The sequence below is a fragment of the Canariomyces notabilis genome, assembly GCF_033297395.1.
Source record: "Canariomyces notabilis strain CBS 508.74 unplaced genomic scaffold N656scaffold_25, whole genome shotgun sequence".
Taxonomy (NCBI): domain Eukaryota; kingdom Fungi; phylum Ascomycota; class Sordariomycetes; order Sordariales; family Chaetomiaceae; genus Canariomyces; species Canariomyces notabilis.
This window is the reverse complement of record NW_027041847.1, coordinates 363,078-389,365: the sequence shown is the minus strand read 5'-3', so window position 1 is coordinate 389,365 and position 26,288 is coordinate 363,078. Positions and strand designations below refer to the sequence as shown.

At 54.4% G+C, this 26,288-nt stretch overlaps 7 protein-coding genes across 7 annotated transcripts; 3 read left to right on the top strand and 4 right to left on the bottom strand.

The window, feature by feature from the left end:
* Window positions 1–209: 209 nt before the first annotated feature.
* Window positions 210–1,147, bottom strand: N656DRAFT_783079 (uncharacterized protein). The gene is made up of 2 exons (XM_064815874.1): window positions 836–1,147; window positions 210–772 (listed from the first exon to the last, which is right to left on the bottom strand). Exon 2 carries the CDS (start codon window positions 716–718, stop codon window positions 497–499), a length of 222 nt encoding a protein of 73 aa, XP_064667052.1. The 5' UTR covers window positions 719–772; window positions 836–1,147; the 3' UTR covers window positions 210–496.
* Window positions 1,148–1,347: 200 nt separating this feature from the next.
* N656DRAFT_783078 (heme peroxidase) lies at window positions 1,348–5,423 on the bottom strand. Its single transcript, XM_064815873.1, has 6 exons — window positions 4,871–5,423; window positions 3,868–4,774; window positions 3,617–3,811; window positions 2,634–3,564; window positions 2,403–2,570; window positions 1,348–2,344 (listed from the first exon to the last, which is right to left on the bottom strand). Exons 1-6 carry the CDS (start codon window positions 5,092–5,094, stop codon window positions 1,677–1,679), a joined length of 3,093 nt encoding a protein of 1,030 aa, XP_064667051.1. The 5' UTR covers window positions 5,095–5,423; the 3' UTR covers window positions 1,348–1,676.
* Window positions 5,424–9,681: 4,258 nt separating this feature from the next.
* On the top strand, window positions 9,682–10,571 carry N656DRAFT_771063 (uncharacterized protein; the record flags this gene model as incomplete). The annotated part of the gene is made up of 2 exons (XM_064813822.1): window positions 9,682–10,157; window positions 10,211–10,571. The coding sequence occupies 2 exons, from the start codon at window positions 9,682–9,684 to the stop codon at window positions 10,569–10,571; spliced, it is 837 nt and encodes a 278-aa protein (XP_064667050.1).
* Window positions 10,495–11,975, bottom strand: N656DRAFT_341979 (PAP2-domain-containing protein). Its single transcript, XM_064809305.1, has 3 exons — window positions 11,797–11,975; window positions 10,674–11,708; window positions 10,495–10,573 (listed from the first exon to the last, which is right to left on the bottom strand). The coding sequence occupies exons 1-2, from the start codon at window positions 11,854–11,856 to the stop codon at window positions 10,839–10,841; spliced, it is 930 nt and encodes a 309-aa protein (XP_064667049.1). The 5' UTR covers window positions 11,857–11,975; the 3' UTR covers window positions 10,495–10,573; window positions 10,674–10,838.
* Window positions 11,976–12,776: 801 nt separating this feature from the next.
* Window positions 12,777–14,772, top strand: N656DRAFT_771061 (RWD-domain-containing protein; the record flags this gene model as incomplete). The annotated part of the gene is made up of 3 exons (XM_064813821.1): window positions 12,777–13,380; window positions 13,546–14,540; window positions 14,596–14,772. The coding sequence occupies 3 exons, from the start codon at window positions 12,777–12,779 to the stop codon at window positions 14,770–14,772; spliced, it is 1,776 nt and encodes a 591-aa protein (XP_064667048.1).
* A 3,580-nt stretch (window positions 14,773–18,352) lies between these two features.
* On the bottom strand, window positions 18,353–19,146 carry N656DRAFT_783071 (uncharacterized protein). The gene has a single exon (XM_064815872.1). The coding sequence runs from the start codon at window positions 18,978–18,980 to the stop codon at window positions 18,546–18,548; it is 435 nt and encodes a 144-aa protein (XP_064667047.1). The 5' UTR covers window positions 18,981–19,146; the 3' UTR covers window positions 18,353–18,545.
* A 271-nt stretch (window positions 19,147–19,417) lies between these two features.
* Window positions 19,418–20,309, top strand: N656DRAFT_783069 (uncharacterized protein). Its single transcript, XM_064815871.1, has one exon. It carries the CDS (start codon window positions 19,553–19,555, stop codon window positions 20,009–20,011), a length of 459 nt encoding a protein of 152 aa, XP_064667046.1. The 5' UTR covers window positions 19,418–19,552; the 3' UTR covers window positions 20,012–20,309.
* Window positions 20,310–26,288: the final 5,979 nt, after the last annotated feature.

Sequence of the window (26,288 nt, the reverse complement as noted above, 5' to 3'; positions counted from 1 at the left end):
TGCAAGCTGTCTCTCACTGCCGCAACGTCGGCTGTTAATGTCTCAAAGCATGACCGACCAACAGACAGAATATTCGGTGGCAGTTTGGACTAGGCGTCAGGCTCATAGTATTTCCACATCCACAAAGGCCTGAATGGCATCGACTTGCTCTGGCGGCAGCTGTTTTCACCGCTCCATGAAGTCCCCGCTCTCGTTCTTGTCGGGAACCTGCAAGTATACACGCTCGAGCTTTCCCTAGTCTATATTGGCATCGAGTATCGGAGGATCCTCGAGGGTCAGGCCAGGTGTGTTGGCTGCGTCATTGACATCACCTGAATTCTCAATCCATTCCATGATGATGAACGGCCCTACTTCACAGGGACTCTCCTCTCTCATGCCATAGTGCAGCACAAAAGGTATAGGGATAGTGGTGTGTCGTTGATGTAGCGCATCGTAGCCACCTCGGCTCGAAGCTTCTCTTCAGCGTACTGGAAGTAGGCCGGCATGGGAAACCGGATCATGGCCCCGAGACCATCAACAACTCATACCCGAAAGGAGACATTGAAAACGCTTCTTTGCGGCGAACTAACTCCACTGCATCTCCACCCATGTAGTGCTTCATGACCTTACTGATCTTGAGATAAAGGTCCCTGTTGCAGAACCCTGTCACCCATTTTCTAAGCAGCTCCTCACCATAGTCCCATGCGGCGTCGTCAAACTGCTCAAATGAGGTTGGCATTCTTGCTGCAGGGAACAATATCGGAAGCCGAGCAAATCGAATTAGGTTAGGTACCTAAGGTAGGTTGGTAGCATGCCGAGGTCGTTGGAGAGCATTTCGCGGAATATAGGTACCTACCCTACGGCATATGCCGACTGATAGCACCTAAGTGGCCTAACCAATGGCTTGAGAGAACGGAGATTTGCCGTTTGCAATTTGAGGCTGCCGCTGAGGTAGTAAGTCCACCTGCTCTAGTGAATGTAACAACAGGTCGAGATTTCAGGGCACGACGGGACGGGAATCTCTCTCGTGTCTGGCTCACGACCAGAACCTGGGTACGGAGTACCTTGGGTGGATGGATGTTCAGGTGGTGGATGGACCTGCCGATTTCCATTCCTTGCCCCACTTGGATTTCGCATCCATGAGATGCCAAGAACCAGTTGGAGACCCCCGAGACTAGTGGTGCTAGACTCATCAATGGCTCGAGATGAGATGACACGCGACGGAGCAGGGGACCTCTTCTTAAATTCCATTACTAGTGTAACTCAAAGGGATGAAGGAAGATGCCGTGTGGATTACGGTAACGCTATCAACAATGGAACAGGAACCAAACCCACACAATGTCCGAGTTGGACATGTAACACGATCCTCACAACCCCCCCACTGCCGTTTGGAACGTGGATCGTTGAGACTGAGTGTGCATCTTGCGAGCATCCAGCCTCTACCTCCACCAAACACAAGGTGGTCTCTGCAAAATCCGCATGACGGTCGTGGACTACTTGATCCATGACCCTTAAGATTAGGCAGTATAGGTAGTCATAACGGTATCTCATTACTGCTTTTGGGCTTTAAAGATACTATCCATTATCTTCATGAGGCCGTGTCTCTCCAAGAGAGGAAAGAAAGCCACAAGTATGCTAGGTATTTAAGTTACGTATATACAAAGAAGAAATAACTAACAGAAAAGTACGCCGTCGCCTCATGCCGAGGCCGCGGCATAGACGCTCAATCTGTTTCCGGCGCCACAGAATTGGCTGCCATCCCCGGCGCAGGGCATGGAGCAGTCGGTCGAGGGCGCCTCGACAGACCCGTCGGCGAACGAGTTGCCGCAGTAGCACTCCCGCCCGAATTCGGCGCCAAAGTACTGGTACCCGGCGCAGAACTCGGCGCAGTCCTCCAGGCTAAGCGTGTCTGCCGCGAAGGTCTGGGATGCGAGCGCCCGACCGGCGCTGGCCTCCGTCATGCAGCTGTAGAAGGTCCATGTGCCGACGGTGGCGGGTTGCGACGTTGGGTCGGGAGCCGTGGTGTTGGCCTCGTACAGCTCAAGGCGGTTTGGCCCGCCGCAGTACTGCAAGGGGTTGCCCGTGCACGTCATGGAGCAGTCCTCCAGTGGGGCTTCAGTCGACGTCGAGTCCAGAGTATTGCCGCAGAAGCACTCGCCCGCGTATTCGGCGCCAAAGTACTTGTAACCGTCACAGAAGGCCGCACAGTTCTCGAGAGTCATGTTGTCGGCCGAGGCATAGCTGTCCGCGCCCAGGGCACGCACGCCCGTGCCTTCAGTCCAGCAACCGGCGAATGTGTACGGAGACACGCTGAGCTGCCTGGTCGGGACGCTTGTCGCGCTAGGAGTGGCGGAAGTGGTTGTAGCTTGAAAAAAATGTCAGAATTACTGTTACTGTTGATCTGGTGTGCTACATCGTCTCACCTCCCGACGTTGGTTCGCTCGTGGTGGACAAGGATACAATGGCCAAGCGGTAGAGCTCCAAGCGGTTGCCGGCGCCGCAGTACTCAAAGGGATCACCGGCGCACACCATATTGCAGTCACTCTCCGGGGCCGAAACGCTTCCGGTGTTGAGGCTGTTTCCGCAGTAGCCTGCCAGGTCTGTCAGCATGACTCTCTCTCACATTTCAGGTTCAGAATTCGAGTGATACTCACATTCGCGACCGTATTCAGTGCCGAAGTAAGTGAATCCGCTGCAGAATGTGGCGCAAGATTCCAGGGTCATCGAGTCATCGGCGTAGGAATTCCCAGATAGAGCCCGGCCCGCCGTCCCCTCTGTCTGGCAACCGACAAAGATGTAATCACCAACGGTGGGCTTAACGGCAAGCGTGGCGGTCGGTGTCGCCGTGGTGGACGTCGTCCGGGTTGCAGTCGTGGAGTACAGCTCGATGCGGTTGCCGGCGCCGCAGAACTCGGTGGGATCACCGCCGCAGACCATGTTGCATTCCTCCAAGGGGGCCTCCACGCTGCTAGAGTGGAGGCTGTTGCCGCAGTAGCATTCACGTCCGTACTCAGTGCCCCAGTAGTCGAAACCCGTGCAATTAGCCATGCACGACTCGAGGGTCATCTCATCATAGGCGAACGCAGCACCACTGAGCGCGCGGGCGCCTGTGGCTTCCGTCCAGCAGCTGACAAATGTATATCCACCAACGGTAGGCTTGACCGCGGGGGTGGGAACTCCCGTTGTGCTTGTGATGGTGGCAGAAACACTCGTAGAGCTGGAAACCGACACGGAAGTTGTCGACGAGACAATTGACGACGTACTAGACGGAGTAGTCACATTGGAGCAAGTCGCCCCGCCAGAAAACGCCGCACAAGTACCTGACAAAGCGCTGGCCTTGTTGAAATCGTCCGTATAGGCGCTAGCACCCTCCCCAGCAGTCACGCTGATTCTAGCATTGTGGCTGAGGCCGCCAGGAATGGTGTAGCTTGCGCTGTAGAAGGTGTACTCGCCCACACAGTCACCTTGTGTCATGGGAATGGTGGCCTCGTTGAGGGCTGGGACAGGGTTGCCGTCGGCAGTATTGCGTGGCGTGAGGTACGAGACTCCCAGATTAACAGGGACGCCGACGATATCGTTACGAACCTGTTAGATTGGTCAATTCGATAGTCCGCGCGCCGTCAATGGCGAGACTTACCAGTGCGGTAGCGGTCAGGGCGCCGGAGCCCTGGAGCAGGCAGCTTTGCGGCTTCTGCAGGACAATGGCGTCGGACATTGGGTACGAATTCCCATTGTTATCGTATGTCTGGCTTGACCCGTCATTGAGGTTGAGGACGAGGGTGAATGACGAGATACCAGACGACGCTGGAATCGTTGCCGAAATGGGGAAGAACTAAGGCTGTTAGTATCAACGACGAAGCTGGGCGTTTCCGAAAACGCGATACATACGGCAAAGGAGTCGTCAAACCCGGTGGAAACCCCCTGCAATGTCGCAGTCGTGGAGCAACTACCGGACGAGCCACAGCTGTTTCCACCATTCCGATCCTTCCAGGTCAGAACGACGTTTGTGATGGAGCTAGCGGCCAGTTCTGTGGTTCGGACTCTGATGTAGCCGGTCAAGAGGAAAGTGGTGCCTCCTGTGTTCAGGGTGAGTTGCATGTCTACGGGCTTGACAGCATACGGCGCAATGGGGTCGGTAAGGGTAACACCAGCGGGCACGACATCGATCATCTTCTGGAGGACGGTGCGGCAGATGTCGTTGTAGGCAGTCGCCGACGTCATGGTGTTGATGGTGGCATTGCCGTCCGAGTTAAACACTTTGAGATCGGAGTTCCGTCCCAGCGAAGGAGACGACACAACCAGGGGGTTGGTTGTGTTGCCAGCGACATACTCGGTGACGACCTTGTTGTCGAAATGTGCGTTGGACGAATCCAGGGGGATCTGTCCAACCGAGGCAGGGACGAGCTGAGGAAACTCCGCACTGTGAACAGAGCCGAGACTATGGCCGCATGCCACCAGCTGGATCATCTCGGTCTGGCTGAAGCCCATGCGGTCAAACTGCGTCCGAAAGGTAGAAGCTGAATTCTGAGGTTGCGGGACACCGAGGGCCCCGGCGCCCGTCGCATCCTGGCGCCCCAGTCTCAGAGGGATAATAGGGCCGCCACAAGACCGGACCGAGGCATAGACACCGGCAGCGATCAGATCGGCCATGCTGGACCTGCTAGTCAGGTAGTTGGCATAGAACTGCAGGGTGGTGTTATGTCCCGGGCCCGAGTTCTCTCCGTTGGTGAGCTCGAACTGCAGTGAGGCGTCGACGCCACCAGTGCCCCGGAAACGGTTGGCCGTCGACATGTCGCTGTTTTGCCCCCAAGTCAGTACTACATCAAGAGACCAGGGCAGTAGTAGTATGTATTGTACCACCGCCCGTTTTGATCTCGACAAAAGCACTTACTGGAAACCCACGCGCAGCCACTCGCTCGCCGTTACCCGGCCAGGGCCAAATGCTTCATTGTTGCAAGGCGTGATGATGTCGTTGAACAGACTGCCCTGGAAACCCTGCAGCTGGTAGATGATCTCCTCCATATGATCGGTAGCGGCGGGCCATGTGGGATCAGCCCTGCCGCCCTTGGCCGCGAGCGACAGCAGGCCGGCGAAGACGGGTACTCTCGTTCTCATCTTGACGGCAATCCTTAAAACATTAGATTATAGTGAATTTCGGCAAAGGTCCCTAAGAAAGAGAGAGCGATAGAGAGACGAGACAGCGGGCGACCGAGCGAAAAGAACGAAGGGACGGCTCCCAGACTTTTTCTGAGCGAAGCGCGGGAGAGACGGGAAAGCCGAATCTCTGAAGCCAGAAAAAAAAGCGAGAGTGAGAAAAGCCGCAACAAGAGCGCACTATCGCAAGACCATCTCGGACCCGCGCATATTGGGCGGAGTCATGGTTTTCATAAGAATTTCCCTCTGGCGCCTGAGGGAGACCGAGTTCGCCTGAACCACGAGGGCTGGACTGGGCTGCAGTGAGAATGCATGGCACCATGGACCCCTGGATGGCTTGCTCCGTTGACAAGGGTGTCGGTAAGCTGGGCCCCTGGGTCACACTCGTATTTTTTTGCAGACCTTTCCCTTTTGGTTGTTCTTTTCCATCGCAATCACTCCCATCTGATTGGCCTGGAATGACAGTTCATCGAATTCCAATCCCAGCCGCAGCGGGACCCGCCAAGAATTTGCAGAACTCGTCACCATTTTTGGTTGCCAGTGGAACGCAACCGCCCTTCGAGCCATTGGCGTGGATCGCTCAGTGATGGATAACCCAGGCTTACGGATGCCTGCGTCCTCACTATTGAACGCCGAGCGTTCTGGGCTGCGGGCCGAGTCCGCATCAAGTCAAGGCCAGCCACGTCTACGGGGTTGCATTAATTATTGTGGTGCCATCCATTCTGGTCCGTCTGGTCGGGCCATCACCGAATTGCTATCCGCGAAGCCGGGAATCTAGTGGACATTGCGAAGCGCTATTGAGAATTCCATAGCTGAGTGCTATGACCAAGTGGCTGTCAGTTGTTGAGAGGTGCAGTCAAACGCAGCGGCAGGAGCAGGTGCGCGCGAGGCACACCTTGTGATTTGCATTTTCTTCGAACGGTGGTTCCGAGAGCGGCCGAGATCCGCGATCTGAATGGAGGCTGCCGGGTTCCGATCGTGGTTCACGGTGCTACGTCTTGGCGTGCCGTGTGCCGTCCTTCGTACCAGGGAATGCGGCCTTCGGTCCGGGATATATCTTCCAAGGCCCGCCATTTCTTCACGCAGCGAATTGGAGTTTTTCCGATTACCTCTATCGCCCAGGCTTTTGTTTCCATCTCTCCTTCACACCTCCGAGGACTCCGCCACTGCTCCATTCAGTTTCTGTCTGAGTTTAGGTGGTGTTTTGTTGATTCAGGACTCAGCCTCCAATATTCAGTTACTTCCTACCTATCTCGCCTACGGCTACAGGCTACAGGCTACATAGCTATGTAAGGTAACTCTGTGCTACAGACTGGCCGCGTAAGCTTCTCGGTGCGGGGGAGTCCATCGAGCTCGCATGAGCTCAGAAGATCGAGTTCATTCAGGTTTGGTTAGGCTGGCTAGGAGCACCTACCCGTCGCTGATGAAGGCGCCTGGATTGAGGCTTCTAGCAGCGGAAGATGTGGGAAACATATCCGACGTGGTATATCGTACATACTGTAAGGTACCTTACTTATACTACGCCTTATCAAGGTGCGACTCGGCTTGCATGCCTTGGTAGGGAGGTAGGTAGGTAGTATGCAGCCGTACCATCGCAAGCGCCGGCGAGCCCAAAGTCGTTTCGCTGTCCTCTTAGAAAAAGGTGAGAGATTGTCTCAATCCTTCAAGTCAAAGTTGAAGAGACCAATGCAAGCCTTGGGTAGGTACCTTATATAAGCACTCGTAGCTGAGGTAACTGATCAGTGCACGTACCCGACTACTAGGTATATTTCCCTACCTTGGATTTGATTTATGTTGTTCTGGCAGTTCTACTCCGTACAACATTCGAGTCATGATCGCTTAGGCACCGAATTTACTACAGTAAGGTACCTTACCTGTAGGTAGTAGTACCTTAACCAACCGAAGTCCGCGATCATGAGGTGCGCTACCTCGTACCTCACTGGCAGTTCATGTTGTACGCCACCTATTGATGCCGTGGCTTCGGATCCTTACATGTATCCGCGGAATGCAACTTTCACCATGCGTCTGTCTTTCGTGACTCGAATATCCTTCGGGAGCCAGGGGCTGGGCAAACGCTACCCAGCTTCAATGACGGCGGGGTGGGAAGGTAAGGTTCAATCGTCGCAATAGTCGTATCGACATCATGGAACACATAGTGTCTCCTCATAGTTTGGTACCTACCTACTAGGTGCTGAGGCGCTTATTCAGTCTACCATTGTGCCCATGTAACCCATTGAACCGAAATATCCCGTGCCATGGACTCATGGAGGCCCAGGGTATCATATAATCGTTTGTGGCCTATTAAGGTACGTCACAGTTAGTGGCTGGTGTGTATAGTGAATTCAGAAAAACAGACAAAAAGCTCCATTTTTCGCAGAAGGGATGAACAAATGATCATCCATGGGTACCTTATAGGTCCTCCGTAATCGTCCTGCCATGAAGAGGTAAGCTAAATTGCGTTGTACTCAAGGAGTCCTCCTTCATAAGGCAGACGGGCCATTGAATACCGGGAGTAGTGCTCTGGAGCCAGAGGTGAGTACCTAGGGAGTCATCATGGATCTGACAGTTCCGTCCGTCTAGGTAGAAATGAATCATGATGCGCTAATAGTTATGGGTTTACCTCAAACTAAATGTGTTGGCAGTGAATGCCAGTGGCTCACCAAAGACACTCGGATTGGAACTTGGAGGACCACGTGTTCGAAACATCGAACAACTATCGACATATTGGTCAAGGTTAATCATTGAATGATTGAACTACTAGAGTGCACCCCTAAGGCGCGGCACGTTCCTTTCTCAATGGCACATATGCTTCGTCCTGAGTCTACTACAGTACCAACCAGACGGTATCTTGTTTTTGACATATACCTATGTACCTTATACGTACGTTCTTAACATGAAGTCACGAACAAGGATTGGGGCCCCCGCCGTAGCGACGTTGGCTTGGACGGGGGTTCATGGTGATGCTTGTTCACCTAGCTTGAACTCGGGTCTCTGACCTGAATACTATTAGAGTTGATTCTGATCATCAAGGAGGTGGTCGTTCGACGAAGTAACAACTCTTCCTGGGTAGGTTTGGGGCAAAGAGATGAGGGCTTTTGCCGCCAAGCTGAGTACGGTCTAATGTATACAATACTATAGGTACTACTAGTTTGTAGCTCTTAGCCATTTTGATTTCCTTGCCGGCTTTCCCTTCAAAAGATGACAGTGAACAATGAAGCCTCACCACTACTCTATTTTGTACTGTACATTTACCGTCCAGACTAATATCGGCCCAACCGCATGGCAGCACAGTGGGCCCAGTGTGACTAGGACTAGTAGGTGAACCGTTAAGCACCTTAGCTGAGTACTTCAACTCCGCCAACCTGGAACTGGGTCAGTAAGGCATGAAAGCGCCTGCCTTACCTGCTACCTTAGTTCTTCGCGTATAGTGTCGTATATATGCGGTTCCGGATCATAAAGATATCGCCTGAAATACCACTGGCACTGTCCACTGAGAGTACCGTATTTGGGACGATAGCGAAGTATTGCAGAATCTGTTTTCATCTCACCCGACCTGATACCTTGAATCCAAGAGAATATGGCCAGCCGGGCCAGGCCGGGACTGGGTCACGATGAAACTTTGAAACAAGCGATACGGTCGGGGAAACGGTTACTGGTAGTCATCCACGACCAGCAAAAGTATGAGTGCATTGCACGGTGTATAGCGCTTAGAATTTCAAGTCCAATGAGGTAGGTAGTTCAGCTTTTTCAGTCCCCAAATACAGACAGGTATTCCAAAGTTCGGTTGCATAAACAACGCCACGGTGGCTGTGGTTACCGGAAAGGTATACGTATCTTCGTGGCTGAGGCACTTCCACCAATCAGCTCCCTGGATCGGCAGTGAAACAAAGGGCCCAAATGACGTCGGGGGTCCACGATAAACAGCCTTACGTTTTGAAGATCGATGCACGCTCGTCCTGAAGTTGTGCAGCCCACGAAAGTAGCGGCCCGCTCCATGGATCCCGATCAGCGGTCTTCCCGTCGAGATTTTCTCAATCCGGCCGTAGCCATTGGCCGTTGTACACAAAACCGGACCACAAGTGGACATGTTGCCTTATTTCACTTTGCTCGACGAAGGCGGCCGCGTCTTAGGCCCAAACCCGGCCCGGCCCTCTGACGGTCGACGGTTGTTCTTTGACAGTGATGCAACCCGCCACACCTACCACGGTGTCCCTCGGCCGTGGAAGGTCGCCATATCTATCATTCGCCCAAGTCCCACTGTTACGCCATGTTGCTGTGTGTGTCGAGCGGTCGTACTTTCCCATTTAAAGACCTCTGCCCCAAACCTTCCATGTCGTGAAGTTGCTAGTTTCTTCATCGTCCCTCTGCCTTCGCACAATTCCTTCCACTGAAATGCGACACTTGTACCCGCAAGGGCTTAGTATCCGATTCTCCAGCAGGACTGCAGGACTCTAGGATAAGCGCCTTCGCAAAAGACTCAAGCCTCAATTAGTCAACGCCACAGCGCGAGCAACACCAACTCATCCGCATAACTCCTAAGCTAGCACCATGGCGACGGGCTCCCGGAGAGCCCTCTGTGGCGCTCAACTCTTTATGCGCCTGATCCAGATGGCCTGCGCCGTCGTCGTCCTCGCCATATTCTGCTACTTCCTCGCAACCCTTGCCGGATATAACTATCGCATCGGGTTCTGGGTCAAAGCTGTGACGGGTGTCTCTGCCGCCGGCATATTCTACACCTTCGTGGCCTTGCTATTCCTTTGCTGCGCTCCAGGGCATCCCTTCCCGTCCATTCTCATGATATTGCTCGATCTTGGCTTCCTCGCCGGATTCCTCTATGTGGCAATTGTCAACCGTGGAGGAGGAGGCTCTTGTGTCGGGGAAGTCAAGACGGCATTCGGTCGGGGTAAAGCCGACTCCAACGTGCTTGACCAGGACGAGGACGACAAAACCTCGACGTTGCCACTGTCTCTGGGGTTGGCTTGCAGGTTGCAGAAGGCGTGTTTGGCTGTGTCGATCATCGCCACGTATGACTTTCCCTCTGCTTTTGTCTCGGCCTTTCTGACACTGTGGTCTACAGCATCCTCTACCTCTTCTCAACCTTCGTTGGCGCTTGCTTGATCCACCAGCGCAGCAAGGAGAAGCGTGGCCCGCTTCCACCAACCGACTATAGCTCGGGCTCCGGCGGGCAACGCGAGCGGGTCGGCATGTTCGGCCGCAAGGGTACGGGCAACTCGGCCCAAAATCCCAATATCTTGCCGGCACATACCGCCCCGGACGACGTGCGCGATAGCTTCGCGACCGAGCAGACACGCGTGGGCAGTAGCGGCTACGGCGGTTTTGGTGATGGGGCGGGCAAGTACGACAACGTACCCATGACGGGATTCCCGAATGCAAACGGCGGGTATCCCTATGACACCAATGGTGGGGTGTTTCGCTGAGACTGGACAAGAGCGGTTAGTTGGACTGGCTAAAGCCGGCGTGTAGAGTCTAACAAGTGGGAATGAGATCTGCAAAGCAGAGTGTAGCAATAGGGTTCATACTTCATAGACATATACTAGGTGTTGACAATTTAAGTGAAATTGCAAAGCGGACATGGCATCAACACAGGCGCTTGATTCTCAAACACAGTTCATGCCGGCAGATGGTTGGAGCGGACGTACCTCTAGACTCTATTTTTTTGTCTAGCCTGCGCGCTTCAGATCCGGTCATGCCAGTTTTTTTTCTCTTTCCAACCCTTCTCTCCGCATCCTCTCCCACTTTTCCCACCCGGCCTGGCACAAGTCCTCCACCACTACCAGATCTCTCAGCCGAAACCATCTTGCCACGGGCGTCTCGAGCGCCCAAGCCAGCAGGCCCGTCTGCCTCAGCAGGTACGTCACGGCGAACCATCCCACCGCGCTGACAGCACCCGCCGCGCATCCCGCCAGCACTTGTCGCACCGTGTGATACCCCAGATACACCCTGCTCCAAGCCACGAGCGCCGAGATCACCAGCGCGCCGGCGCTTACAACCACCCGCTGTGCCGTCGTCCAGGGAGCATGCGAGTAAGCCTCAATGGAAGCGGTCAGCGCGGAGATGCCGCCGGGTTTATAAGCCCTGGGCGCACCCGCCAACGCAGGCACATCCTTTCCCTTCCCGTTCTCCGCCTTCTCATTGGTTCCACCGCCCTTCTTTTCCCTCTGCTGCTGCTGCACTCCAGAAGCACCACCACCACCACCACCACCGCTGCCGGCAGCAACAGGAGCAGGAGCAGCAACAGGCCGGTGTCTCACGACAAGGAACAAGCTGAGCGCTACGGCCCAAAAGACGGCAAACTGGGCGTGCGAGCTGGGCATGCCGTACCCACGCCCCACGGCCGCGCCGCCGCCGCCATGGTGCAGCAGCACCCGGGGCCTCTCCTCCTTGATCAGCCGCTTGAGCGCAAAGTTGACCCCTTCGCACGCCAGCTGGCCCGCAAACATCAGCAGCACCTCGGCCTCGCGCGTCGACCAGAGCAGCGTGGCGTACACGACGCACAGGGCCTGCGGCAAGAGGGAGAGAAAGGCGCAGAGGTACGAGACCGGGTCTGATGGGTTCTGTACTTGGGGTTAAAGGGGGAGATTGGGTCGGTTAGGTAAGGTCCCGAGTGGTTTGTGGGTGAAAGGGGGAAGGGGGGTCGCTTACGTAGTATACATGGGTTAGGGAGAGAGAGGCTAATGGAGTTACGTTGTAGTTGTCCGCCATTGTTAGCTTGGTGGGTTGTAGCGGATTGATGAAGGCGAGAGGGTGTGTTGAAGGAGAGGGGGAAAGGAGTCAAAGGACTGAGGTGTTGAGGTTTCGGTGAGGTTTGTCAGGCCAGGTTATTATTAGGTTGCTGCTGGCTACCGCATGGCTTCAAATACGAGGGGGACTCAATTCCGATTGAAACTTGTGATAGAAATTTCGGTGCTGTTGGATAGCCAATACCAGGAACGTCGAGTTGGATGTCGTTCAGCATCTCAGCTGTCAGTCTCACAGTGCAGTGCACCAAGGCGAAAGCCAGCCGTCCAGTCGGTTTAGGTGGTGGCAGAAAACGCTTGGCAGCGGGGAGATTTTTCGACCAACCAGCGCAGTCCGCTCAGTCAAACTCCCCATTAATTCCCTGCCTCTGAGCAGCCTAGTGGAGCCAGAATGCTAAGATTGGGATGCCCTGCAGTGGCCGAGACGAGTCATCGCCCTTGCGCCGCGATGGGTCGACGTTTCTAGTGTAGGAAGAGAAACCGAAGCCCGGAAACTTGACGAATTTGCTCGAGTTTGCCTCCCTGACAAGTTCTCGTCCTAGAGCGGTACAAAGCCGAGACGATGCCGCCGTCACATTTAACTTGACCCTAACCACAGCGTTTGGGCTGGCTTGATAAAATACCTTAAATCCTAGATCCGAAGAATCAGCCAACTGCAGAGTGAAAACAAGACAGCCGCAACGCTTGTTTGCCACGCTCGCATGGCCATCGTTCTCCACGCGGCTGCTTTACTAATTCGCCCTCGGTGCTGGGGTAGGTAGCAAGGACTACGGCGTTATATTTCCACCTCCTGGCTTTTCTGTGGGTTGACAAGTTGAGAGCGTTTACGGAACTGGGCGACAGCCAGGGCAGGCGGAGAAAGGCAACTGGTTAAGAAGGGGTCAAATGGCTGACGATTTTGACAACCCGCGCGATATCGAGCTCAGCTCCCTCTACGCTATATATCCTGAGATACAGCAGCTGCGCCCGGACGATGCTTACACCGTCACCCTCGACATTCCCGTTACCCCATCCAAGCCCGTGACTGTCTTCTTCCCCGCCGCCGCCCCCGACGATGCGTTGCCCCTGGGCGCCAACGGCGGCCCAGCTGGTGTCGCCGCGGCGGGCGCAACTGAGCCGAACCACGTGGATTCTCACGAGGTAGCGCATCTGCCCTCGATACGCCTCGAGATAACCTTTGGACACCGATACCCGGCAGAGCAACCGCCGCAAATCGCTATCTCAACCAACCCGCCGTGGCTCCCCGCCGAGACGGTCGAGCAGCTGGAAAATGACGGGCCCCGATTATGGGAGGAAATGGGCCGAGATATGGTTGGCTTTACATACATCGACCACGTGCAGCAGGCCGCCGAGAACGTGTTTGGTCTCGTTGATGAGAAGGGCACCTTGGAGGTCGACCCGCGGCACAAGATCGCCATTTTGGATTATGATATCAAGGCGAGAAAGGCAGCATTCGAGAAGGAGACTTTCAACTGCGGGGTCTGCCTCGGTACGTAGTCGCCTTTGTTCACCTCTCGGCCATGCCTGACATGGTGTTGCCGACCAAGTGGCTCGGTAACGCCATCCACGGCTAGGGGGAGTTGAAAGGCCGCCTTATTCTCCTAATAGCTTGTCTTTTGTGGATCGATGTAAAACGTCACTAACCCGAGCTTAGATCCCAAGAAGGGCTCGCTCTGCCACCGGATGCTCGACTGCGGGCACGTTTTTTGTGTCGAGTGTCTGCAAGATTTTTACAACAACGCCATCAAGGAAGGAGACCTTGCGGCCGTCAGATGTCTTGCGCCGAATTGCGCAAAAGAGCGCTCAAAAGCGATGTCCGCATCAGGGAAGAAACGCAAGAAGCCCAGGACCTTCATCAGCCCCAGCGAGCTGTTACAGATCCCCTTAGATCAGGAGACGGTTAAACGTTACGTGACGCTAAAATACAAGACCGAGCTCGAGTCGGACAAAAACACCGTGTACTGCCCACGACCCTGGTGCCATGGTGCCGCAAGGTCTAAGAAGCACAAGAAACCTCAGGGGCTCGACTTAGCCGAAGCCTCTGATGAGTCGGGCTTAGAGGAGGAAGACGATGAGGATCACGCCGCGAGCGAGGGCAAGTCCGAAACGTACAAGCCGGCCGCTGAGCGTTTGGCCATCTGCGAGGAGTGCAGCTTTGCTTTCTGCAGCCGCTGCTACCAGTCATGGCATGGCGAATTCGTCCGCTGCACGCCGCGCCGCGACAAGGAGGAGCTCACCGCTGAGGAGCAGGCATCGCTCGAGTACATGAAGCTACACACTACACCGTGCCCTACCTGCGAGGCGCCTGCTCAGAAGTCGCATGGTTGTAACCATATGATTTGCTACCGGTGCCAGACTCATTTTTGCTATCTTTGCTCTGCTTGGCTGGACCCTGGTAATCCATATCAGCATTTCAACGAGATGCCTAACGGGCGCGTCACTGGATGTTACATGCGATTGTGGGAGTTAGAGATGGGGGATGGCGACGACGTCGGTTATGATTTCGCTGGCGGCCCGGGTGCGCCAGCAAGGGAAGTTGTCCCTGCGGCAGCGGTCGTCGACGTGCCCATTGAGGACATTATCCATGAGTTGGAGGATTTTGGAGAGGAAGAAGTTCAGCCTGCTGCACCACAGCAGCAGGACCCGGTGGTAGAAGGTGGACGAGTCGACATCGCCCGGGAAGGCCCTCTTGTGCTTCGGATAGCTGCGAATCAACCGGCCGGGCCAGGCCGTGGAGGACATGGGGCTAGAGAAGCCGCGCATCAACCTGCTGTGGCGCCAGCAGCTCCTCCTAATCGAGGAGGAGCGAGACCAGGACGAAATCAGCCCATGGCAAGAGGTGGAGGAGTACAGAGAGGGAACGGACGTCAAGGTCCAGTAGCAGGGGTTGGTGCTGCCGCTGCCGGCGGGCACAGGGGCCGTGCCCGAGCGGGAGGTCCTTTGCACCGGCAAAATAACAATAATCCAGCAAATCAGGCACCACGCGCACAGCAGCGCAATGTTAACCTCAATAACAACAACCAGAATCAGAACCAAAATCGAGACCAGAATGGCCGCGGCGGAGGGGAAGGCGGCAGGGCAAATGCTGATCTAGGAGAATTTGGACACGGTGATGAGCTAGACCCTGCGCATCAGGCGTGGGTGAGGCATTTTGTGAGGCTTGCCCTGAACGATCAGGAGGATATCCTTCTCGAGGAGGAAGACGACTGAGAAGATGCAGCATAGACACGGTTTTTGCCTCTGTGTTGCTGCGGGCACTTATACCTCGACACGACACTCCTCAAGATGCCCACCGCCACCGGATTCAAGTTCAGGTCCTGCTGCTCGGCTAGCAGCTGTCGATCTATGAATCCGATCAAGTTGAATGAAACCTTTCCAACTGCTTCCGCCGTGTCAAAACGCCAGCGCTGCTACCGTTCCATCTTTCACCCTTCATAACCCCTGCCCCATAAACCTTGCCGATCACAACGTGGTCTGTCTGTCTGCGTCTGGAGTTAGCACCGTAGCGATCTGCGGTGCGCTACTGCAGTCACATTTCACGACTACGGCTTGGCTTTCCGTTGCCTGGCCATTTCGGGCCTTACTTTTGTGACCTAGAGGAGGATGGATGTCGGTAGGCGATGGCAAGAAAGCAAGGGGAGGGATACGGCGGGATGGAGATGGGGTCATGGTCTCCTCGTTATCCCGTCGTAGTCATGGAGCCAAGGACCCTGTTGCTGCTGCAGGTTCTCACCATGTGGCAATGTGCTTTTGGCGTCAGGGACACTTGCAGTAGTTAAGTGATCAACCGGCGGCGGCGCCGCCTTTGCAACGTCGTTCCTGTTGTTGAGTGTAAGACTTGTATTCATAGGACAGTCAATATCTGCAAACGCCCCCTGGACTACGGCCTAGGCAAGTTGTTACACACCATGTTCTTTACTTTATGCCTATGCAGAATCCCTTTTCGCAGCAGATACTGGTACGGCTAGCTAAGTGTAGACACGGTGAGTATGCGCATCCAGCATGCCGTTGGTGTTTCCTGGTGTTCTCAGGGGCTTACGAGTCCTATCATATTGTACATACAATACCTGTGTCAAGGCTGTGATATCGTGCCGAATTCTCTTTCAGCCACTTGGTTGCGTCCCTTTTTTGTTTTACGTTTACACTACTTTTCTCCTTCTTTTGTGCACTGGCTCTCCTGCAAGCCTGTGTCCCGAAAGAGCGCCCCGGAGATATATTCCATCTGCAATGGCTACGTGACATTCTTGTCCGGCCCTCTCTGTTCTCTTCCCCCCTCGCCCCCCCTTCGCCCCCTTTCCGTCCCCTCCCTTCCCCCCAGCTTTTCCACAATGGGGGGGGGGGGGGTGTTAATTTGGGGATTGCCTGCTGCGCTACTACTTCGTTTCTGCTCGCCTGCGGCTCTTCGTCTGCTTTTTGCAAGCACACTTAACTTGCCTTTTGGGTTTGTCGGTCGCTGTGTAACCGAGCAGAACTGGATTTATCGGACGTAGTACCACCATCCGCTACTCGGCTTGGGAGAGTGCGCGTGTAGACCGTTGGCGGTGTTTTTCTCCCTCTCCCTTTCCTCTTCGCTTTGACGTTCATTTGCCATTTGAAATGGGTGTCAATAGTAGGTAGGCCGACAACGGCCGAACCGTGTGTACCTCCGTACGGCATCCAAACATTGGCTAGATACGGTCCGGGTAGGCCAGCGGCTGCGCCGCTAGGGCTCCCTGATCCTGCCCCTTGTACAATACAATGCATGCGCCCCTCTGACCTCACCGGCAATCACGATGGCTGGCTGGTGCGCGGCGAGCGTGTCACCGGCAGGGAGGAAGCAAGGTGTGCAATTCGGTAACGAGGCCGATCTGAATGGTACCAACGTGAGGAGGTCGCAGTGTATTATTGTATGTACATACATGTAGTTCTCACGGGAACACATAAACCGATCTAGTGTAGCCTTACTACTTAGGCAGTGTAATCTATGTATGTATGTGCTAGTCCAATATTTCCCGTTCCTTCTTCCATCCCCTGCGGAGATACACCACCGATGGGGGATGTGCAGTGTTAAACAGTGGTACGGTCATACTTCGCTTCCATACTCGGTCATCTCCTAACCGACCTACCGAGCTACCCTACACTTCCAAGGTTGGCTCTTCCGTTTTGGGACCGCTGCACTGACAGAAACGGCTGTGTATGCGTATCCAGTCTCGGCCATCAGCGAAAATTGCTTCAATAGGGGGAAGGACTCTCCTTTCACCTTTTTTCACCCCCCTCCCTTTCATGCTCTGGTCTACGTAACAGATCCGATGATTAGATTCATGTCGAGCACTGCATATATCCGTATCCCAAGTGACAATCCAACAGCCCTTCTCTATGTCTCTTTCTTCTTTTATTTGATTGGTTTTATTTCCCACTTGCATCTTCGAGAAGGTCGCGTGCGGCCAAGGCATATCCTCTCTCCCCCTGGACTCGATAGGCCATGCTATTGGGCGCCGTGGCAGACAGGTTGGCGGATGGCCGGGCGGACGGATAGACGAGGGACAGAAGGGAACATCACCAGCTCGTCGGCGACCCGAGCAGATCATTGACTACGGTATTATTCTTTGCATTGTCCGCTACCTATTCACCGCCTTTTCCTGTACTTGTATCACATCTTGCGTGCGGATGATTTCGCCTTTCATGTTCCTGAGTCTGGCTCTCAAGATGATCCGCAACCTGTGCGAGAGCAAGGGGTGAGAAGCGTGCCATTGCATGCCCGCCTCTGCTTGCTACGCTCTCCGCAGTTCGGGTGAGAGACTGACATGCTGTATGTATGTAACTCTACATACATAAGTTACAAGGCCATCTCTTGCTCTTCGTTCGTTGCCGACCGGGGCAGATAATATGCACAGGAGTAGGACCGACCATGCCAGATCAGGTGGCCAGGCGAGGTGAGCGCGAGGCGCGGTCACTGGGGGACCACAGCAGTGTAGGAGCACCGTCTCGCCCGCTCAACGTCCTCATAGAAACTGCATTCGCTCTTGTTCATGTGCTTGTTATGGCCGCTCGTGTTGAGCATTTGCTGCTAGACGGGGCCAAAAGGACAACCTAGCTAGACTAGAGGAGTTGACGTTGGAGGAGCAAGGGTAATGCCCTTTCGGTACTTCTTTCCGCAAGCGAAGGCATGGTGCCTGGCTCTGGTCCAGGGGTCGTTGAACCAGGGAGCAGCCGATCTCCATCATGCGTTTCCCTTTCTTCGCATTGCCCTGGTGGTTCGCATTGTGGTTATAACTAATGAAGTGGATATGCTCGGCGAGAACGAGATGACACCGGTGATGAAGCCATCGAATCCGAGGCAGAGATGGAGCCTGAGATTGTGGTCCATCACTTGGACCTTTCAAGTTTCAACCGTAGTTGACTTACGCCTTGCTGTCAACGCCATGCCCTTCCTAGGCTGCAGGATAGCGTAGGCTGCTTGTGGAGTCCAATTTGACGCTTTTGCCGTGACTTGTTGCGTTGCAACGCCGCCAGGGAACGTGTTACTGTACTCTTGGCTGGCCTGCTTTGCGCTAGCGTATTAGGTACCCAGACTTACACATTGTACTCGTACACTATTGCCCACGAAAGGGAAAGGCGGAAACCGGGGTCAAGAGGGCTGCTGCAAGTTCGGGAAACAAGCAGAGCCAGACCTCCTCACCATCGTCGCAGGTGTTTCGAATGTTTCAAACGAAACACCGAAAACGGGCCATCGAGGTATTGATCGATTGCATCGTGAGGTTTCCATATGTAATGAATGTCGTTGCTCCGTCCAGTCTCAGCGGCAGCCGCGCCCGAACGGCCGATGATCCGTTGGGATAGAGCACCGAGTTGGAGCATAGGTACACAGTAGACAAAGTACGCGGCGGGTATCTGGACAGCGTTAGTCCTCAAACCGATAATAATCCATGATGAACCGTCGGTTGTCAAGGCAGGCAACAAAATGGACACCAAAGATACGAAGGCATTAGTGTAAAAAGAGGTAACTGGATAATTACCAGACACCGAGACACAATACTTGAGGCTAGGGTAAGCATCAGCCGATTCAGCATGAGATTGCGGTCGAACCTGATTGTTCGTGGGAGACCCCATCTTGATTCTCGACACTGATGATTTCAGGCTTTCAGCCTCGTTGCACGGAGGAGTCTATTATGATTGAGCCTCTCGATAAGTTAATAAGCCACTTACCACAAGAAGTAGGACCTCCGGTCTGGGCAGGTCGGGACTTTTCTCCACTTGGCATCGACATCACTTCGTTTGGCGGGAACGCTCCCCTTGGCTTATCCAGGGCTTCCAGGGGAACTTTTGGTCGGTCCCCCAAAACGGTTTGGACTTTCTGGAGTTGGTGAGTGCAAGGAGCGAACAAGGATTTGATATGGAGCTCTTTTTGCTGGGTTTCGTTCGGAATCACGGCAAACCGGGGCCAGCGGATCCCCACCAAAGCTAAATCGACAAGCTCGGTAGCATCTAATAAACTCCGAATAGGTCCACTGTCATGATGATGGGCCGCCTGTTCACTTGTGTCCCGGTCAGCTACGGTAGCGTACCGCACAATGTAGGGGGCTTGTGTGTCCGAGAAAAATCGATTTTTGAGGATAGTTGTTGACGTTAACGGTTCACGACTTTCAAGCGACGTGGAAGCGCCCAATCAGACCCGGTGCAGCATGCAGCATGCACAGGACACACTAGACCAGCCGACCAGCCAGCAGTCGGTGACAAGCTCGAGACAAGCGACGAGTGAAAAAGGGGCGAGAAGCGGGATGGAGGCGGCCATGCGCCACGATCAACGCAGCCGCACCTTGTTTTCCCAGCTCGACTTTTCGTCGCTGCCATTGGCTGGGAAATTGCCAGCGCCGCCGAATCGGCCCTTCCAGGCTAAAGTCACCACTTGCTGCAATAACGGCGCCCCTCTCCTGGCGCTGCCCCAGAAGAACCTAACCCCACCCCAGGATTCGATTGGCAGGGTGCCATCCCGTGAGGGAGTTTTGCATGGCGCTGGTGACTTCCCGCGTCCACCGGCATCTATTCAATTAAGGAACCAAAAAAGGAAAACTGGAGAGAGATATGTACATGTACATATCGTCAGCACCGGGACAGCAGCGCAAAGCAGCACGCTGCACTAAGTAGGTAGTTAGGCGCACTGCGCGGACATTGGCATTGGCGCGGACACAGACATGTTGCTGCTGGAAATGGAATCGAGACAGGAGTGCTGTCGAAAAGCTATGACGAGCATGAAGGCTGTGTTAGTGTCACCGGCTGCGGGCCACTTCTTCCGCTGGTGCCTGCAGCGCCAACTAGTCTTCTTGGCGGAAGTTGTTCAGACGGTGAAAGGCGGCGCCGTGTCTCAGTCGGCTGTGGGTATGTATGTAAAATACGTTTACTGTCGGAACGTGATAAGCTTGTCCTTTGCACTGTTTGCAGAGACTACCTGGTAACCAACCTCAAGTCCTCAACCTCAACCTTGGGTTCCGCTATGGAGAGTTCGGTGACAGCCCGATGAACCAATGCCTGAAAATTGCAGTAATCATTGTTAGATGGCAGGCGCCCGTCTCTTTGTTTCTAGAATGTTTCTGTTGTTTCTCCGCGTCTGTCTGGGACTCTGGGGAACGGCTTGAATCCAGGATCAACGACATAGATCTTGTAGCAAGTAGATTGAGCCCATCTCCAAACCACCTAGGCGGCTGTCGAATTTCCAGGGTATCAGCCGTCAATTATCGACGAGGCCCTCGATAGGTAGGGCTGCAGCCGTGCCCTTCCCTTCCGCTGCCACGAGACAACGACTGGTGCGGGCCAATATCGAGTGTTTCTTTACTTGGAAGAGGTCCAATATCGTCTTGGTGTAGGCAATTTTGATGATCCAGGTTGAGAGCAGGCAACTGAAAGTACGGAAGTGGGGTGACCTGGTCAACTCCACCTCCCTTCCCCTTCCTGCCCCGCCTCCCCTTTGGGAAGGACACAAGCTACGGCGCCGAGTACGTGCGAGTGTACGGCGAAGAAGACATAAACTAGGCACGAAAATGCGCCGGGCTTGCGGAAAGGAGACTAGACGCTGCGAATCGTTGGCGACAGACTGTGCCGCTGTTTCTGGTTAATAAGAGCGAAACCTCTGTAATGTGTACGTAGTCAGGCAAGAAGTGTCTTCGATGTGTCCTGCTGGTTCATTAGATGATGTTCCCAATGTATAGAGAAAGCATGAGGTGTAGCCGGTGGATTTTTGAGAAGCTAGACAATGTACATACAGCACACGCCCTGCCAACAAGTCCAGCATGGGGATACCAAATGGCTCATTGACGAGTCCTTTGCTGAACTTGTCAAAGGTACTCGCTCGCTTTACTGTCGACGTTGGGCAGACATGCCCATGGCATCTCTTCCATTGACTGCCAGGCGCAAATGGGCGCTAGCAAGCTTGGGCTCAGCTAAGCTTTTAGCTTTTCCTATCGGCTACCGCGTTCTCGAGCCACACGCAGATAGTACCGTACACTGAGCTGGCCGCCTCATCAAACCGATTATCGCAGTGCATGATGATCCAACCATGACAACGAGCCCGGCAGCCAGCGGATCTTCTCCCCCCTCCACCACGGCAAAGACACGGGAGGGGCCCGCGTGCTCCGCATGGGATTCTTGCTCTCCCTAGTGGGGAGTAGGATTTCCGTGGATGGGGTAGTCAGGCCGGAGAAGGCTGCTGAAAACAGTCTAGGCGCTTCTTCACCCTTGCCGAGAGAGATTTGGTGCTGCAATCTCGCTGGCAAAGCCATTCCGCCAACCGCCCGCTTTTCTGTAGTGGAGCGCCTGATGGGCTTTCCGGCAGGAAAGTGATGAATGACGAGCACCAGTGTAGCGGCGGCTTTCTATAACCATGGCCGTGAAGCGGCTGCCGTGCCGATTCGTCATGTTTTCTCGAGAAGCTAGCTCAGCTAGCTGGCTCGGCTGGCAGCGTTGGTGCCAGAGCCACACCATATTTCAGTGTGCCAGCCTTTGGCGCGCATCTTTTTCGATCATCTGGAAACCTTGTTTGCCCCCATGATGACATCCCCACATTTGGCGAGGGCAAGGTTGGCCGATCTTGCAACTCTGATGGTTGTGGTGGCGTATGGGGGGTGTGATGGGAGGTCGCCGGCCGAGAGCTGACAGCCGGGCTTGCTGCAACATCAGTCGATGACTGCAGGGCAGTGCCGGCACCAGGTGCCGCGGTCTGCTCAAGTCCCGAAATGTAGTGCAAGCTCTCCTCCCTAGCTCCTTATCCAGTACCTATGTCGCGTACCAGTGAGGTCCACAGAGCGACTGCGATTCCTTGACCGTCGATAGGCCAGTCTTTCCAGCTCTTCATCAACCGCCCACCATAGCTGCGATGAAGTTGCTGTGGGCAGAACATTGAAGGACAAAGCTTTGTCATCCTTTGCAGGCCTGCATGTCAGGCACTGGGTGACAAGGGGAAGAATGCGGTACCACTATATTAGCCAGCAAATATAGCCTTAAGCCGGAGGCGATAAGACGGGCTTCATCAGAGAAAGAACCTCGGTCTGCGAGTAATGAGCATGAGGATTGAGGACATGCTGAAGTCCCGGTCAATAGTGTAAGAGCAAGCGAGATAATTGCTGGGAACATGAATGTTTTTTTTCGGCCCGGTACTTGGGTGCCTTCATCTTATCAGAGTCATCACGGCGGCTGCTCAATGAGTGTAACTGTCCCAGCACTCTGTCTCATTTCCCCGTGGCGGTTGCTGTTCGCGTTTTGGTTTCGCAGCGAACCGTCAATTCACGTTGGTCAGGTATCAGAATCTGAGAACACCCAGGCAGATGACCGTTGGCCTAAGCTGTGAGAGCTACACATACTATCGCGTACGACAGCACGTGCAGGTAGTCGCACTTTATTAATTTGAGCCTTCGACGGTCAACGGAGTGTGGCATCGCCCCTGCAGCGCTCACCTGGCTCAACAATTGACAAATTGACATAGCGCACCTTGAAGCCTGAATGATTGTCGAGACGGTCGTGACGGTTTAGCAGAGCATCTGGCTGCGCCTGACAGGTGCGTGAGCGTTCAGATGCGATGCGAAGAGACGTCACATCGGCATTGACACTAAGCAGATCTCGCAAATTTTGCCCGTAAGTCCCCTGACCTGGGCCCGATGGGAATCGTGAATTGTAACGTTTGAACGTTGCACCCGAAAGCCACCGGCAACAGCCGGATTAGTATGGGTGTAACTACACTACACTACTACCACACTAGGCATGGTTGGGCCTTCTACTTACCTGTCTGACATTATTGGCCCTCCTCATCAATGAGGGCAAGAGCAGAAAAAGCTAAAGAGAGAAAAATGGGGTAAAGAGGGAAAGAAGGAAGGAACAGAAATAACCTAAAGAGATAGAAAGGGCTAAAGCTATCAGTTATTAAGAATTTAAGAATACGGATCGTGGGCTTATCAGGGCCGACTCGCCTACCGTATGCATGCTGGATTTCAAAAACTAAGACATTACTAACGACGCCACATCCGGCCAGAAGCCAAGCGAGGTGTGGCTAACGTTGGCCGTCCCACGACATAACGTTAAACCTAGGATCGCACACTCCGTACGAAGTACGTATGTACTTGTACAGTACACAGGGGCAGGTCTCGAGTATTACAGGTGTGTGAGCAGTGAGTTATCAGAAAAGAATGTCAGGTAGTTTTGGAGGGAGAAAAGCAATTGCCTGATATTGCGACCGCTTGATCGGGAAACAGACAATAGAAACTGCAACTGCTAGTACACATGTAGGGTACTACTGGTCATGGCTGCCACCGAGCCCACCGAGACTACCTTAGGGAGGGAAAGCGCGGCATTGTGTTGAAGCGCGGCCGCGGCAGTCACGGCGCTATGTCGTCGGTCTCTCGCAAACCTTGAAGGAACTACCTCCGTACCTACTAGTACATACCACAGATGAATGTATGCAGTGTATTCCATACACGCACATTACACTAGTCTAGTGCAGTGCAGTGTGATGCCCATCGCCGTTGCCGAAGGGCCGTTTTTAGAAACAAGAGACAGCTTGGGCTGCACACCCTTCATTTCCCCAGGCCCCAGGGCTGCGATGCAATTTATCCTACATTGCACTTCACATCCCAACTAGCGGTTGCAACGTCTGCACACATGCTGGGTCCGGGATACTTACCAGCTGGCAACCATCTACATGAGATCAGATTCTGTCACTATCAGTTCTCTTGGGGAAAGACAGCCTATACGACAATGCTTCGTATTAACGCCTCTGGAATGGGTGACACTGCAGACCTTTGTCGTTGTCCGCACCGCTGGAAACGTTGTCGTTCTCTGGCGATGGCGCCGAGCAGCAGCCGTCTTGCCTCTGCCGCGCTCCCTGCTACGACAGCTAGCTGCTTGTATGCACCTGCCTCATATCCACCTGCATGCACGATACAGCAAGAGGCATGTCGATGAACAGCGACCGACAGGTTTTGACGAGGGCCTTCGGTTCCGCACTCCTGGTCCAATCATAACGGACGAGAGCAGCAGGCGGCCAGATCAAAGCCACGCATTTGCATCTGCTGTGGCGTGACGAAAAATCTCCAAGCTCGCCGGATTTTACCACGCGAAAAGAAGCAATCGGCAACATTGTTCAAAGACAGGTTCTCTTTTCCCCAAGGCAGGTTAGACATTGGTAGGAACTGGAAGGTACGGCTGGCGTCTGTGCCGCCGAGCCTTGATAAGGGAGCTCGCTGCCGTGCCACCAGACGCGGCATCCGCAAACGGTTGTCTCTCCCGCACAAAGTTGTGGACAACGATTCTGATGCTCCGAGATTTGTGTCGCCGCGGCGGGCTCAGGGCGCCTTCACGTCAGCCGGGGTGCAGGCCATGGCGCTAGCGGCCCAGGCACCCAGTTCCCTTTCGGGAATGTCGTGACGCGCCGTTTCCCTACACTACCTCCGCATTTCCTCCTGGCCGCCACGGAGCCTTTCGGATGGTGAAGCGCGGTCTTCCCCCTGCTCTGCACCACGACCGGATCGGGCATTGCAGGACCGGGGTGTCCTAGCTCCTCTCCCTGCTTTCCCCCCACCGCTCTGGTGGCAGAACTGCTGGTGAACCGCGAAACCCATTTCTTTCAGGGTTCCTCAATATCGAAGGGACTCATCAGTCGACTCGATTCGTGGGAGAGAGCGCCTCGCACTTCCACCATCCCAACTCCTTGGAATTCTGCGTCCTACTGTAACTAACGTTTCCTACCAAAAGCCATGGAGGTGGCGTTACTCCCACAGATGGACCGTTCCAGCCACAAACGTCACCCCCATCTTTTCGCTTTCTTACACTTATCCCACCGTACGAAGGGATTTGTCAAGTATCCTCAGACACGCCGGCACCCTTACACGGACAAGCAGGTCAGATGAATATCTCTTCTCTCCCGCTGTCGCTTGTGTGTCCTTCCTGCTTGGGACGGGACGAGAGACATAGCACACGCACTGCACAGACTCGCAGAATTGCAGACTCGCCTTGGTCCACTCGTTCGTTCCCAAGGCGCCTCGCCGGCGTAGAGAAGTTATGGCGAGTTTATGGGATCCGTAATATTTCAGGCCAATCTAACTACATGTGGAGACGTCTCCTCCATAATTTCAACATGGTGACGCCTCTATAGTGTACGTTAGTGGGCGATAATGCGGCTGCGTTGCGTAACCGCTGATTTCCTCTATCGGACTTCTGTCAATTGCCAGGTTCACAGAGCGTCTATCCGTCGACAAGTTCAAGCCACCTATAACGGGCTTTGTTATTGCTGCTCTCCGTGACCTCCTTTGGGTTGGAGTGGGGAGGGGAAAGAAATATGACAGGGGTGTGTGGATTTTTAGCTTCGCCAGCCGAGTCTTTGCTGGGGTTCGGTGGTTCGTCTCTGCTTACCCCGGTCCAGGGCAATCTCGTGAACCGACTTTTCTCTCACAGACGCCATTCCCTTCTGGAGCACACGCGGGGGCCCTTCGTCGCTGTCTTGCCCAACGGTCGTCCAAATCATTGCGGGTCGCGAGCGTCCCTCGGAGGATTCTTTTCTGCTAATCAGATATCCCTGTTCGCTCGGCCGAGGAAGGTCCATCGACCGGGGTCCTGATGCCTGACCCAGGATTGGACGGAGGAGGAACGGAGGAGGGGCGGAGGGCGGGCTTGCCGTCCTGTCCGCTCCTCTGATCGCTCGGCTTGGCCAGATGTTCCCACCTCTTTACGTCCATTCAGAACCCCCCATGCCAGGTTCTTCGCTGCCCTTGGGCCATTCCTCATCGAGCCAGCACACTGTTATTCCGAAGACCGCTCGGCAGAGGGGAAACAGGGTACGAGAAGGAGGGGAGCTGTATTGAAATCTGGTGTCGTCGTGTATGTACATACTCATCAATCAAGCTTCGCGCACGCAGGGCACACCACGACTGTTGTACGAGT